Source organism: Carcharodon carcharias, chromosome 3 (assembly GCF_017639515.1).
Source record: "Carcharodon carcharias isolate sCarCar2 chromosome 3, sCarCar2.pri, whole genome shotgun sequence".
NCBI classification, from domain to species: Eukaryota; Metazoa; Chordata; class Chondrichthyes; order Lamniformes; family Lamnidae; genus Carcharodon; species Carcharodon carcharias.
In genome coordinates this window covers 227072838-227085434 of record NC_054469.1, presented here as the reverse complement: position 1 = coordinate 227085434, position 12597 = coordinate 227072838, and the positions used below count along the sequence as shown (strand labels likewise).

The 12597-nt window shown below is 42.4% G+C and overlaps 1 protein-coding gene across 5 annotated transcripts in view; it reads left to right on the top strand.

Moving 5' to 3' along the window:
• The window catches only part of ulk4 (unc-51 like kinase 4), a 425974-nt gene that overhangs the window by 238412 nt on the left and 174965 nt on the right, over positions 1 to 12597 (top strand). For 4 of the 5 annotated variants that reach the window (XM_041184964.1, XM_041184966.1, XM_041184965.1 and 1 more), the window contains exon 30: positions 2356 to 2448. In XM_041184964.1, the coding sequence (XP_041040898.1) occupies positions 2356 to 2448 (93 nt within the window). Of the gene's footprint in view, positions 1 to 2355; positions 2449 to 2556; positions 2636 to 12597 lie in introns of those variants that run through there. The other variant, XM_041184968.1, reaches the window with a different exon arrangement.

Below are 12597 nucleotides of genomic sequence, written 5' to 3'. Positions count from 1 at the left end.
CCAACATGGGTGTACCAAGCCAGGGAATTCCGCGACTCTAGCTACCTGCCTCAGGAGTGAAAATCGAGCCCGAAATCTTTCTTTCCACCCTCTATAACTCTGCAAGTTCATGGGGCTTGATCTTAAAAAAAATTATATTCATAGAAGTGCTATTATGAGAAAAGGGCTCATCATACACTGTATTCTAAACAAACCTGAGCTTTTACCTTTGTTTAGAAGCTATTTTAACTACTTTAAAAAAAAAACTTGCAATTAGTAAAGTCTACAAAAGATGAAAAAGCAGGTGCAGATGTGAACCCATTGAGCTAACAAGAAGTTAAATTACCCAGAGTCATGATACCACAGGAGGTAAAATGTCACCTTCCCACATTGTTGCTGGTTAAGGGGCATACAGAAAAAATAATGCTTAGAATGACCATAATTATTAAAACCCAGACAACCACATCCTCTGTCCTTCCTCCAAACCGCACCCCCCACTCCAGCTGTAAACCAGCATATTTTTCATACTTGATGCACAGAATTAAATTTGTCTTTCATGATTGAAGTTAGACAGTAGACTTTTGCTTTTTAAGTAATGTAATTAATGTATTAAGTCAGATAAATACTAGTCCTGAAAAGAGCTCATTGAAAGCAACTTTTGTCAGTTCAGGTATCTTAAATAGGAAATTCAGAAAACTGTACTAAAGGACTGAATAAGTATTTGCACCAATTAACTTAAAAATGAGTAAAATATTGATTAAGGTAAGAAAACAGAAATGCTTGAAATAAGGATGCATGTGACAAAGGCACAGGATTTATTCATTGAGGAATCTGAGAATTGTCCACCCACAGAAAGTTTTGATTTTTCTCACCACACTTGGTGTAGATTCCAATATTTTGAATGCTACAATATTTTGAATTCTACAGTAGGCATGGGCAATGCATCTTTTTAATCTAAACAGGGTTTTTTTCAAACAACATCTGTTTGTCATTTGCAAATTGATTATTTTTTTTCATCCTGTCTCGAATTTCTTTCTCCCAGTAGCAGCATGTTGTTATTACTTGGGTAAAAATGAGTTTAGTTTCATTTTCAAAACAAAATGGACCGATAGGAAGCGGGATTCAAATCCAATTTCAGTCGCCCTGGTCAAGATGACAGATAGCAAATCTAGAATTATACACCCCTACACACAACTTCCAAACTCTGTCAACCATTCTCCCAGCTCTGGGTTCAACTGAAGGTACGTTTCTAGGTTGGACCTAAGCATGCTTCCTTGGAAAAGTTTTAATGTATATATTAAAAATGGGATATTCTGGTGGAATGCTGAATTTAAATTGCTGCTTCAGGCTGCATCTTCCAGTTACTATTCAATTGCAAATGTTTCAAGCCATTTTGGAATATCCTGAAAAGGAGACATTAGCCCCCTTTATAGAGCAGTACAATTACCACAGTAACACCATTCTTTTCAGAGATAGATTAGTTTAGTTCCTGAGCTGGCATTTACCTGGGTTTTCAACACAATTAATGCCTTGGTATGTTTTACTGATTTGCCACCAAATAGGTTTTGCATACAGAATGTTACTGCATTACTGAGGAGCTAGCATTAAGGGAAGAGTTTTATGGTCTCACACCAATCGGTTCACTAGCCCCAACCTGTCTGCAATTATACTTGGGGTGGGTGAGTCCTAGAAGGGCCCACCTGCGCTCGCCCCACTTGAGGCCATCAAGTGGCCAATTATTGTACACTTAAAGGCAGCTTCCCACATGGCCTCAATCTTAAGGCTGACAGGAGTAGTTCAGGGGCATGAGAGAAGCCCGGCAGGTTGCTCTGCTTGGACCTCGGATGGGATGGGGAGGGGACCGTCTCCCTCAAAGGCTCCCTTTCCACATCGGGGGCCCACCCCTCCCCAATGTCTGCATACTGCAGTTGCTCTCTCCCTCTGGCCTTACCATGAAGTCCCCATGCCCCTCTTACCAGTCCTTTGGGCTTCATCTCCCCGCCATGAGACCCTCCACCCTTATCTGGTCTTGGACTCTTGGACTTACAATCTGGATTTACTTGTGAACAGGAAACCAGTTTTGGCTCCATCCATTTCACGTCCAGCTTAGAAGTCCGGTAGCATGATTGGCTTTGCTTTATACTTCATAACACTACAATAAAATTATTTGCAGTAATATATTAGGCTGCAAATTATTAGTACTACCAAAGAGAAATCATTGTCCATGCAGCAATGTGTAATATACACTTTGCCTGCGAGGAGGGAACTTTTGTCCGTTTAGTTTTAAGAAGTATTTCAGCAAAGTGGACCTTATGAGGTAGAAGAGAAGGAAGAAAATACTGATTTCTAAACTGCTTAATTTTTTTTTAATTTCAGTTATGACCAGATTATGGTGGAGCCAGATCCAGTGCCACTTTATGCCTTGAAGTTGCTCGTCACTCTGACAGATCATAGTCCAGTTTTCATCAGGTATATTCATATTAAGTATAATAATGGGATAAGAATTATTCTAGTCACTGTGTGTAACCCATCATGAGCACATTTGTGAAAATTTCCTGTTTGTTTTTTCACTTGAAGTACTGAACAAGGGAAATCCACGTTAATACACTTAGGATTTCTGCACTTTACAACCCGAAGAATTCTTATCTAAATTCTGACTTACATAACACAACTTCTGCTGAAACGGAACACAACTCTACAAGCTTCCTTTACTGCCCTGAATGTGATACAAGTTGAGGACGTGAAATTCCTAGGGCCAGGATTTTTCAATCTGCTAACATCAGGAAGAGTGCAATCTGCAGAGGAAACTGAAAACTGCAGAGTTGCCACGAGTTTTGGCTCTGTCGAAAATCCCAATACTTTGGGGCAGGAAACACGGAATCACTGTTTGCCTCTTGGGAAGAGCAAAACAGCGCTGGGCATAATGGTATATATGAATAAAAGAGAGGATAGAAAGGTTGTAGTGAAGAGAAATTGATGAGAGCTAGGGAGGGAGGGATTTTCTGATAAGTGGCAAGTTACATTCGCGCCTCAAGTGCCAGGCAATGACCATCAACAAGTGAGAATCTAATCATCTACCCTAGACATTCAATGGCATTACCATCACTTAATCTCTCGTTAGCAGTATTCTGGGGGTTACCATTGACCAGAAACCGAATTGGACTAGCCATATAAATACTGTGGCTGCAAGAGTAGGTCAGAAGCTGGGAATTCTTTGTTGAGTAACTTGTCTCCCAACTCCCCAAAGCTTGTCCCACCGTCTACAAGTCGGTACGCTTGCCTGGATGAGTGCAACTCCAACAACACTCAAGTAGCTTGACAACATCCAGGACAAAGCAGCCCACTTGATTGGCACCTTATCCGCCACCTTCAACATCCACTCCCTCCACCACCAACACACAGTGACAGCAGTGTGTACCATCTACAAGATGCACTAGAGCAACTCACCAAGGTTCCTTCAATAACAACTTCCAAACCCGTGACCTCTACCACCTAGAAGGACAAGAGCAGCAGATGCATTGAACACAACCACCTGCAAATTTCCCTCCAAGCCACACACCTTCCCAACTTGGAACTATATTGTTGTTCCTTCACTGGGTCAAAATTCTGGAACTCCCTTCAAAACAGCACTGTGCGTGTACCTACACCACATGGACTACAGTGGTTCAAGAAATTGGCTCACCACCGCCTTCTCAAGGGCAATTAGGGATGGGCAATAATTGCTGGCCTAGTTACTGATGCCCACATCCTGTGAATCAATAAATTTTAAAAAGCGGCCTTATCAGTTTACACGTTTCTTAACATCATGGAAATAATCTATTATGATCTGGAATTAAAGGGTAAAAATCAAACCTATATATTTTTTTTGAATTGAAAATGAACAATCACACACTCTACATGGTCGGTTGGGTTCCTGTAAATCAAACTTAGTTCTGTTTAAGCTGTGATCCGGAGTAGTTTGAGACATTTCTTTGAATTAGGTCACATGTTTCTAAGCAACAGTTCTGAATGGCAGTTCAGTGATTTATCAATGTACCAGAGTGTCAAGTGCACTGTAGACCAAGTACAAACTTCACTTTGCTTCATAGCGATGTAGCTTCTGCAGTAGTTTTAAAAAATGTAGCTGCACTAGAATAATAAAAGGGACCTTTGTAGCTTGATTTTGTTTCTTTTTCCTTCTACCTCTCTTACTTTGCAGTATGAATTTTGTCTCTAGCTAGGAGGTCAGGTAGGGGCAGTCAGTGCTATTGCTTGGTTGTGATACATAGAGATGTTAATTTTTATTAGCTGATGATTGACTGGGAACCTCCTAGTATGTATTGAACAGCTGTAAATCACTGCCAGAAGTTGAATTCCTAATTCTAGTATGCATATAAACATTATGTAACTACTACAATACAGCCTCTTGGATATTTTCTGTTTTGAAAATTATGGACAAGATGTGATCAAATTTGTGCAAAAAGCAGTATAAAAGTTAAAACAAAAAATTTGAGCTATTAGTCAAAATAACTCATTGCATTTTAGTACCCCTCACATAGGGGAAAACCTTAAAGTACTTTGCAAGGCAAAGAGGGCAACGCAAATAGGAGATGAAGAAAGATTAAGGCGAAGAGATTGAAGTCACAGCAAAAGCGAAGAGTGATAAAGATAGTTTAAAAGGAAGGAGGATGGTAGCAAGGTATAATAAAATCACTTCAAATGGCATGGTCCAAATAGTGCCTAAAAGATCAGCCTCAGATGGTAGGTTGTTGAGAGCTTAGAGCTCCACCTCTTTCTCTTACTTCAGAGGTACAATGAACTGTATGGACATCTATAGACTTCAAAAGTTATATGCTTGTCAGAGGAAAAGAGATGGTGGGTGTAGTGGTAATGCTATTGGATTAGTAATTCAGAGGCCTAGATTAATGCTCTGGGGATACAGGTTCAAATCCCACCACAGCAGCTAGTGACATTCAAATTCAGTTAATAGTTGCCTATCATCGATTGTTGTATAAACCCGTCTTGTTCACTCATGTCCTTTAGGGGAAGGAAATCTCCCATCTTCACCCAGTCTGGCCTACATGTGACTCTTAATTGCCCTCTGAAATGGCCTATCAAGCCAATCAGTTCAAGGGCAATTAGAGATGGGCAACAAATGCTGAGCTTGCCAATGATGCCCACATTCCGTGGGAAAAAAAACTGAAGAGCAGTACAAACTGCAAGTGAGGTTTTTATTTAATTTTAACCACTGTGCAACACACAATTTTTCATGTATACAGATTAATGCTTGTAGTGTGATAGACAAAAAACGTAGTCATTATGGCACAGTAGGATGCCATTCAGCCTATTAAGTCCATGCCATCAAATCCAGTCAATCACACTTTATCCCTGTAGCCCTTCAAGTTTATTTCCCTCAAGTGGCAATCAATTTCCTTTTGAAATCATTGATTGTTTCCGCTTCCAGCACCCTCGTAGGTTGTGAGTTCACCATTCACTGCATAAAAAAAGTTCTTCCTCACATTCCTACCTACATTTCAGACTTGAGATAAGTGTGTGTGCATGCAGGCGTGTCTGTGTGCAGGTGCTGGATTTCTAGCAATATGTTCCAGCGGTCAATGGTTCTGCAGATAAGAAGAACCTCCTGACCTCTAACCTAATTTTATGCAATGCTCAATCCACACAGATGCAGGTTAGTCCCTTTATTATTTTAAATGCTTCAATCAAATCTCCTTAAAGTTCTCTTGAGTAAAAAGATATAGAGCATGATAGAGCATGATTTTCCCATCGGCGACCGGGGAGGGGGGGGTGCCTGCTTGCTGACACGTAAAATGTCACGCGGTGATGTCAGATGGAACTCCTGATGTCACCCCCACCCCATTTAAATTTTCAGGTAGGCGGGGGCTCAGCAGAATCAGCTGTGTGCCCGCCGACCTGTCAATGGCTAATTGAGGCCATTGACAGTCATTAAAATAATTAATGGACCTGCCCGTCCAACCTTAAGGTTGGCGAGCAGGCTGGGAGCCCTGGCGGGCATTAGAAAAAGCATCAAACCTCATCCACGGGCAGGATGAGGTTTCATGTAGGTTTTAAAAATTTAATTAAAGTTTGTAAAAAATGTTATGGACATGTCCCGACTCACGTGACAGTGTCACATGAGGGGACATGTCAGGGATTTTTTTTTTCTACTTTTAATAATTAGTAGATTAGAGCCGATCTCCCTGAGCCAGCACTTAGCCTCAGGGAGATGAGCGCGCTCTTTTGTGTGCATGTGCAAAAGAGCGCACTCTCGGTTTAGGGATTCCCCCCTGCCCACACAGGGAGTGCTCAGCGGTTCCATGCGAACGTCACGCTGGGCAGGCCATAATTGGCCCGCCCGCGTAAAATGGCGGCATGCCCGCACTTCAACTCCCCCCCCACCCCCCGATGGGGGGGATATCCTGCCCATAGAGCTACAAGCCCATTGCACTGGCTGCCTCTCGGCAAATCAGTCTTGTAGTGAGTATATCAAACAGCCATGAGGCCTTTTATGTGCATATGTAAAGATGCTACCTGTTTTCGAGGTGATTACTGGATGTATTTTTTCATTTCCCAGTTTGGCTGGTGGTGGGTCAGTGAAAAGTATACCAGCTTTCTGACCGCCATATTTGTGGCTTAGTTCAGTACTTAGAGCCAATGACATTGCTGTATGGCCAGCTTTCTAAGCCCATGTCTTAACCTTTCCTCATAAACTTAGTTTCCTGACATTTGGGATCAGTTTCAGTATGAAAATCAGGTATACCAAAAATGTAAAGCTTAATTTACACAGGTAATTTTGAACCTGTTGAACTTCTTGACTGTTAAAAGATGAAAAATTAGTTCAGGAACACCGTTCTGTGTGTGTATTCAGTTATACATGCAACATATTGTGATTTGCTAATTCTTTCATTGCTTTATTATGTCGAGAAGACAGCTATACTTCCAATTATAGAGTCCAAATTTGCCATCTAGCATTTTTGCTTTTATTATTTGCATTCCCTTAGAATTGATTTGCAGTTAAGTTTAGCCTGCACATGACAGAAATATATAAATACTTCACTCCCTCCCACATTGTGTTCTGATTCCAGTTTAAAATCTTTTATTTGTTATACCAGTTTGCAGGCCACCATTATTTTATTCTATTAGCTCTGTAATATTTGTGACAACTCTGTTACAATGACAATGTGCAATCATATAGCATCTTGAATGTAGAAAAATATCCTAAGGTCCTTCATGGAAGTGTAATTAGACAGGAATTAACACCAAGACAAAGAGAAATATATCATGAAGGCTGAGTAAAAACTTTGTCAAAGGTTGAGTTGTGGATGGGGGTTCTTAAAGGAGAGAAAATAGGTGGAGAGGTACAAAGATTTATAGGGAAGGGATTAGCTGTTGCTTAGGTCCTACACCTCTGAAGACATGGCCGCCAATGTTGTGCTGACGAGAGTGGGGAATTGCACTAGATGCCAAAGTTGGAGGAACACAGACTTTTTGGAAGGCTACAGGACTGGAAGGAGTTAAAGAGATAGAAAATGGAAAGGCAATGAAGGGATTCAAATTTCAGATTACGAGGTTTGAATTGAATTGAAAGCACTGAGGAACCAGCAGCCAATGGAGGTCAGCCAGCACAGGGTTGGGATACCTGGTTAACCTGAGAAAATAGCAAGGAAGAAAATGGAAATGGAGGCAAAATAGAGAGAGGGAGAAAGACAATAGCTTTGGTCTTCCCATTGTTTAACTGGAGGAAATATCCAGCCTGCCCAAGATGGCCAATCAGTTTGACAACATGGAGGCAATAGAGGTGTAGAGCTGGGTGTTAGTGCTTTTACCATACATTTGAAACCTGACACCAAAGAGCAACATGTAAATAGGTTACAACAGAGATTAGGGACTCAGAAAAAGACCACCAGAGAGAGAAGCACCCAAGAAGGGTCAAGAGAAACATAAAGAGGCTGAGGTATTGACTTAGGTTGGAGTGGTGGCCTTAATGTGCTTGTGAATGGGCAGAAAGGAAATTTGGATTGCATAGGCATGGCAGAGTTTAGAAGAGATATGCTTTGCCCGGCCTGCTATCACATCCTTACTCTGGTAGCTTTGTATCATCAGATGGATCCAAAATTGTTAAACTCCGTGTTATGATGCAGCAGGTGGTATGTGCCAGGTGGACCAAATCCACAAGGGAAACTTGGCCAAATATCACAACAGTTTTGCGATTTGTATTTATTAGGAGAAGATTTTTGCACTAAATTCAGAAGTAATGAATCCACTAACACCTTTAGAGATTTTAAAAATTAAGTTAAAACATTTATCAACAAAAGAAAAGAATTTAAACACATATATAAGATTATATTACTTAATACCATAACAAATCCCAAAATTCCTAATTAACCTGACTCCCAATTACACAGCCCCTTTAAGGCAACAGTCCAAAATAGATTTTAAATGTAAATAGGCAATTCAGCAAGGTTACCACAACACCCACTTGACAGTGGAATTCCAAAGGCTTTTTAACCCAATTTTAGTTACTGGAGCAGCACTTCTTCTCCAGAGTGGCGAGAGACTTTCCAAGTCTGTTTCACTGTGTACCTTTCAAGAGTTTACACAGCCACCAACACATAGCCTCCCATCCTTCTTTATATATGTTTCTCTCTCTTTATATGTAAAATCCCATTGTTCTTCAAGTTTTTGGAAATTTGCTTTTCCCATAATATAAAAATCTTTCATGTTGTCAATGTGGCCTTTTCCTTTTGGGAAAAATAAACATATTGCTTTGCTTCACTTATCTTGTTAGTTATAAACATTACACCATCCCTTTGAAAATCAAACAACCCCTTCACTCATCTAACAAATGTAAAATTTCATTCACACTCTGTGGCCAGGATTTTTCCCTCAGTGGGGATGGGCGGGAGCGGTCAGGATGCCGACCACCACCCGTGTTCGGGGCCAGAGCGCGATGTCATGCTGGTGGGCCAATTAAGGCCGGCCCAGCGTGAAACGTGTGCTTCAGCGCTCAGCGCTGCCTGTGTGGGGGGAGGCGGAGAGGAGGGCTAGAACGCAAGTTTGCCCTTGCCCATGCACGGGTGCATGCTGGAAAAGCTCCCTCAGGCACAGAGCTGCCTCAGGGAGATGGAGTTTTAAATAAAGATTTTTAAAATGTTAAGAAATGTGTCCCCTCATGTGACCGCCACATGAGCAAGGACGTGTTAGAAATTAGGATGAATTTTTTTTTAAATGGCGGATCGAAACATTATCCCGCCCGCCCGCGGATGAGTTTCGCAAAAGCTGCCTGGCCTTTTCACCTGCCCGCTGATCATAAGGTTGGACGGGCAGTGGAAATTTTCAATCAATTGGATTGTTAACGGCCTTGGGCACGCTGCCAACCAAAATGTCGTGCGAGTGCGCGATGATGTCGGGACGCTCGCCCAACGTTATCGCACATCATTTTACACTCGAGTGGGTCAGGCGCGCACCCGCCCACTCAGCGAAAAATCCAGCTTTATCTGTGGAACCCTCATCCTAGCTTATCCACCTCCATTTCAAAAGACTGTTTTACACCTACTCTTTTGATAATTTCAATCTTGTAGTATCAGTCACACAGACAGAATCATTCACAGGCACACCCATAAGCCTACAATAATATTATGAAAAGTATCACAGTTTCATGACATCATTCTACTCTGTTCCTGAATGTAAATGTTAGAATATCTAATAAGCTTAAACCTAACAGTTCTGACTGTCCTGGAAGGATGGTAACTCTGCAGTCATATCTTAAAAACATTTTTCTGAGAAGTAGCAATTAACATATTAGGAGTGAGTTACAAAGTAAGAGCAGCATTGCAAAATCAGACACTATCAGGTCATCTGAATTCCAAAACTGCATGTTGTTTACAAATGAAGACACCAGGAAAATAAATACCTTGAAGGCAAAGAAATGTTTATACTTATTTAAGTGCAACAAGTATGTGACATCAAGGTAATACAAGGTTTTGAAGCACTAAAAGTGACATCAAGTGGCGGGAGATGGGTTGGTGTCCATAATCACCTACCCGGCTACATTGGGCATATTACTCTCAGTAATGCCAAGTGGAAAAGAGTTATTCAAAACAAAAACAGAATTACCTGGAAAAACTCAGCAGGTCTGGCAGCATCGGCGGAGAAGAAAAGAGTTGACGTTTTGAGTCCTCATGACCCTTCGACAGAACTAGGTGAATCCCAGGAAGGGTTGAAATATATGCTGGTTTAAGGTGGTGGTGGGGGGTGGGTGGGGGGGGAGAGAGACAGAGAGAGAGAGAGAAGTGGAGGGGGTTGGTGTGGTTGTAGGCAAAAGCAGTGATAGAAGCAGATCATCAAAAGATGTCACAGACGGCAGAACAAAAGAACACATAGGTGTCGAAGTTGGTGATATTATCTGAACGAATGTGCTAATTAAGAATGGATGGTAGGGTACTCAAGGTATAGCTCTAGTGGGGGTGGGGGGAGCATAAAAAATTTAAAAATATTTAAAAATAATGGAAATAGGGAAAAAGAAAAATCTATATAATTTATTGGAAAGAAACAAAAGGAAGGGGGAAGAAACAGAGGGGGGGCGGTGGGGATGGAGGAGGGAGGTCAAGACCTAAAGTTGTTGAATTCAATATTCAGTCCGGAAGGCTGTAAAGTGCCTAGTCGGAAGATGAGGTGTTGTTCCTCCAGTTTTATCTCTGAAAAAGAGTTATTGTTGGGCTAATGTAGCACTCTGTCTCATGGCTAAATCATAGTTGTAATTCTGGAGACCTCGAGTAGTTTTACTGTCCTCACAGTTACAGTCAGTCCTGGAGCAAAATTTTATAGGGCAGAATATCTGGGGGATGTTCAGGAGTGGGTGTGTGTGGGTGCGCCTCCAATCGACGCCCCCAATTGGGGGTGCACTGCCATTTTACATGGGCGGGCCAATTAAGGCCCGCCCAGCATGATGTCTGTCAGGAAGCGCTATGCCCTTCGTGTGCTGGCGAGGGGGGGGCGGATTTCCCTAAACCGCGAGTGTGCTCTTTCACAGATGCATGTGAAAGAACGCACTCATCTCCCTGTGGCTAAGTAAAATTTCCCTGACATGTCCCCTCATGTGACACTGTCACATGGGTTGGGACATGTCCATCACTTTTAATTAAACTTTTATTAAATTTTTAAAAACCTACATGAAATCTCATCCTGCCCGTGGATGAAGTTTCATGCTTTTTCCAAAGCCTGCCAAGGCTCCCGGCCTTAACCTTAAGTTTGGATGAGCAGATCCTTTAACGAGTTCAGTTACTTTTTAAATGGCTCAGTTGGCCGTTGACAGGTCGGCGGGTGCACAGCTGATTCGGCTGCACCCCTGCTGACCTAAAAATTGAAATGACGCAGGGAGACGTCGGAAGTTCCGCCTGACATCATCCAGCGTCATTTTACACGTCAGCAAGCGGGCCCCGCCCTCCCCGCTCACTGACCACAATATCCTGCCCATAGACCTCAGCAGAGAGTTTGCAGGCACTGGGGCATGTAATCACTTAAGGGCCAAATCCCACCCTGGCCACAATTTTTTGGGTGGTGGACAAAGGCTGGCAACGAATTGGAAACCGGGGAAAATAACACTGTTCAGGCTTCAGAAGGGAAAAGGAGAGGAGGACGCCTCCATTAGGGGCCCCCTGTTTTGATTGGAGGCCCCACAAACTCCAGACACCTCCATGTTTCCCCTCGCCAATGTCCTGTGCACCTTGTCCCCAGATCCCTCTTATCTCCTTCACCAGACCTGCCAGATAGGTCCTGGCGATACTGCACCTCCCTCCCCCACCCCATTAATCTTATGCCAAATTCCAACAATGAATGTTGTTGGGAACTGGGTGCAGTCCCAATAGTAGCCATCACTTCAGGTGGCACTGGGACCAGAGAGCTGTTGGCCATCCGACTGGCCAGCAGCTCTTGGAGGCGAGATTTCCTCTCCAGATGGGGGCGGAAGTCCTGCCTCAAGATGATTAACATCCTAGCGACAGGCTTATGGGATTTGGCAGGAGAGGAAGATACGCCCACTTCTGCATCCATCCATGGCACCTGCTCAGTGGATGTAAAATCCAGCCCCTGGCGTTAGGAGATGGTGGGTGGAGGGCATAGAAAATAACATTAATTGGAGACATTTGATACATCACTGAGGCTGTCATTTTCTTCAAATGAGATCACAAACTACCATGAAGTCTTGGGCAACCTTCCCAGGTTAAGTCTTTTCAGGGACTATTATGTTTGATGGCAGGCGCACAATATTCCTGCCAATGGCAGTGCACCGTAAAGGAGAAGGATACTGCACAATTTTTCAGTGGTCTCATGAATGACTCTTTCTTTGAAACGAGAGCAGTTCTTATGGAGGGAGGTAAGATACAAATTGCAATAGGATTGGTAAATTTTGACACAATTTCAAGTCAAACTATGAATGCAAGGCAAGGGGATATAGATGCAAAATAGAAAGGAGACTTGATGCCAAGGATCATGATCAATACTTGAAATGGAGGGCAAATCTCTGAAATCATGCAAGAGGCAGTTACTTGGCGTAGTGAGTTATCGATTAACCTAAGGAAGGAGTTAGATAGTTAGAATGGCCTCCCTAATCTTGTTTTGCTT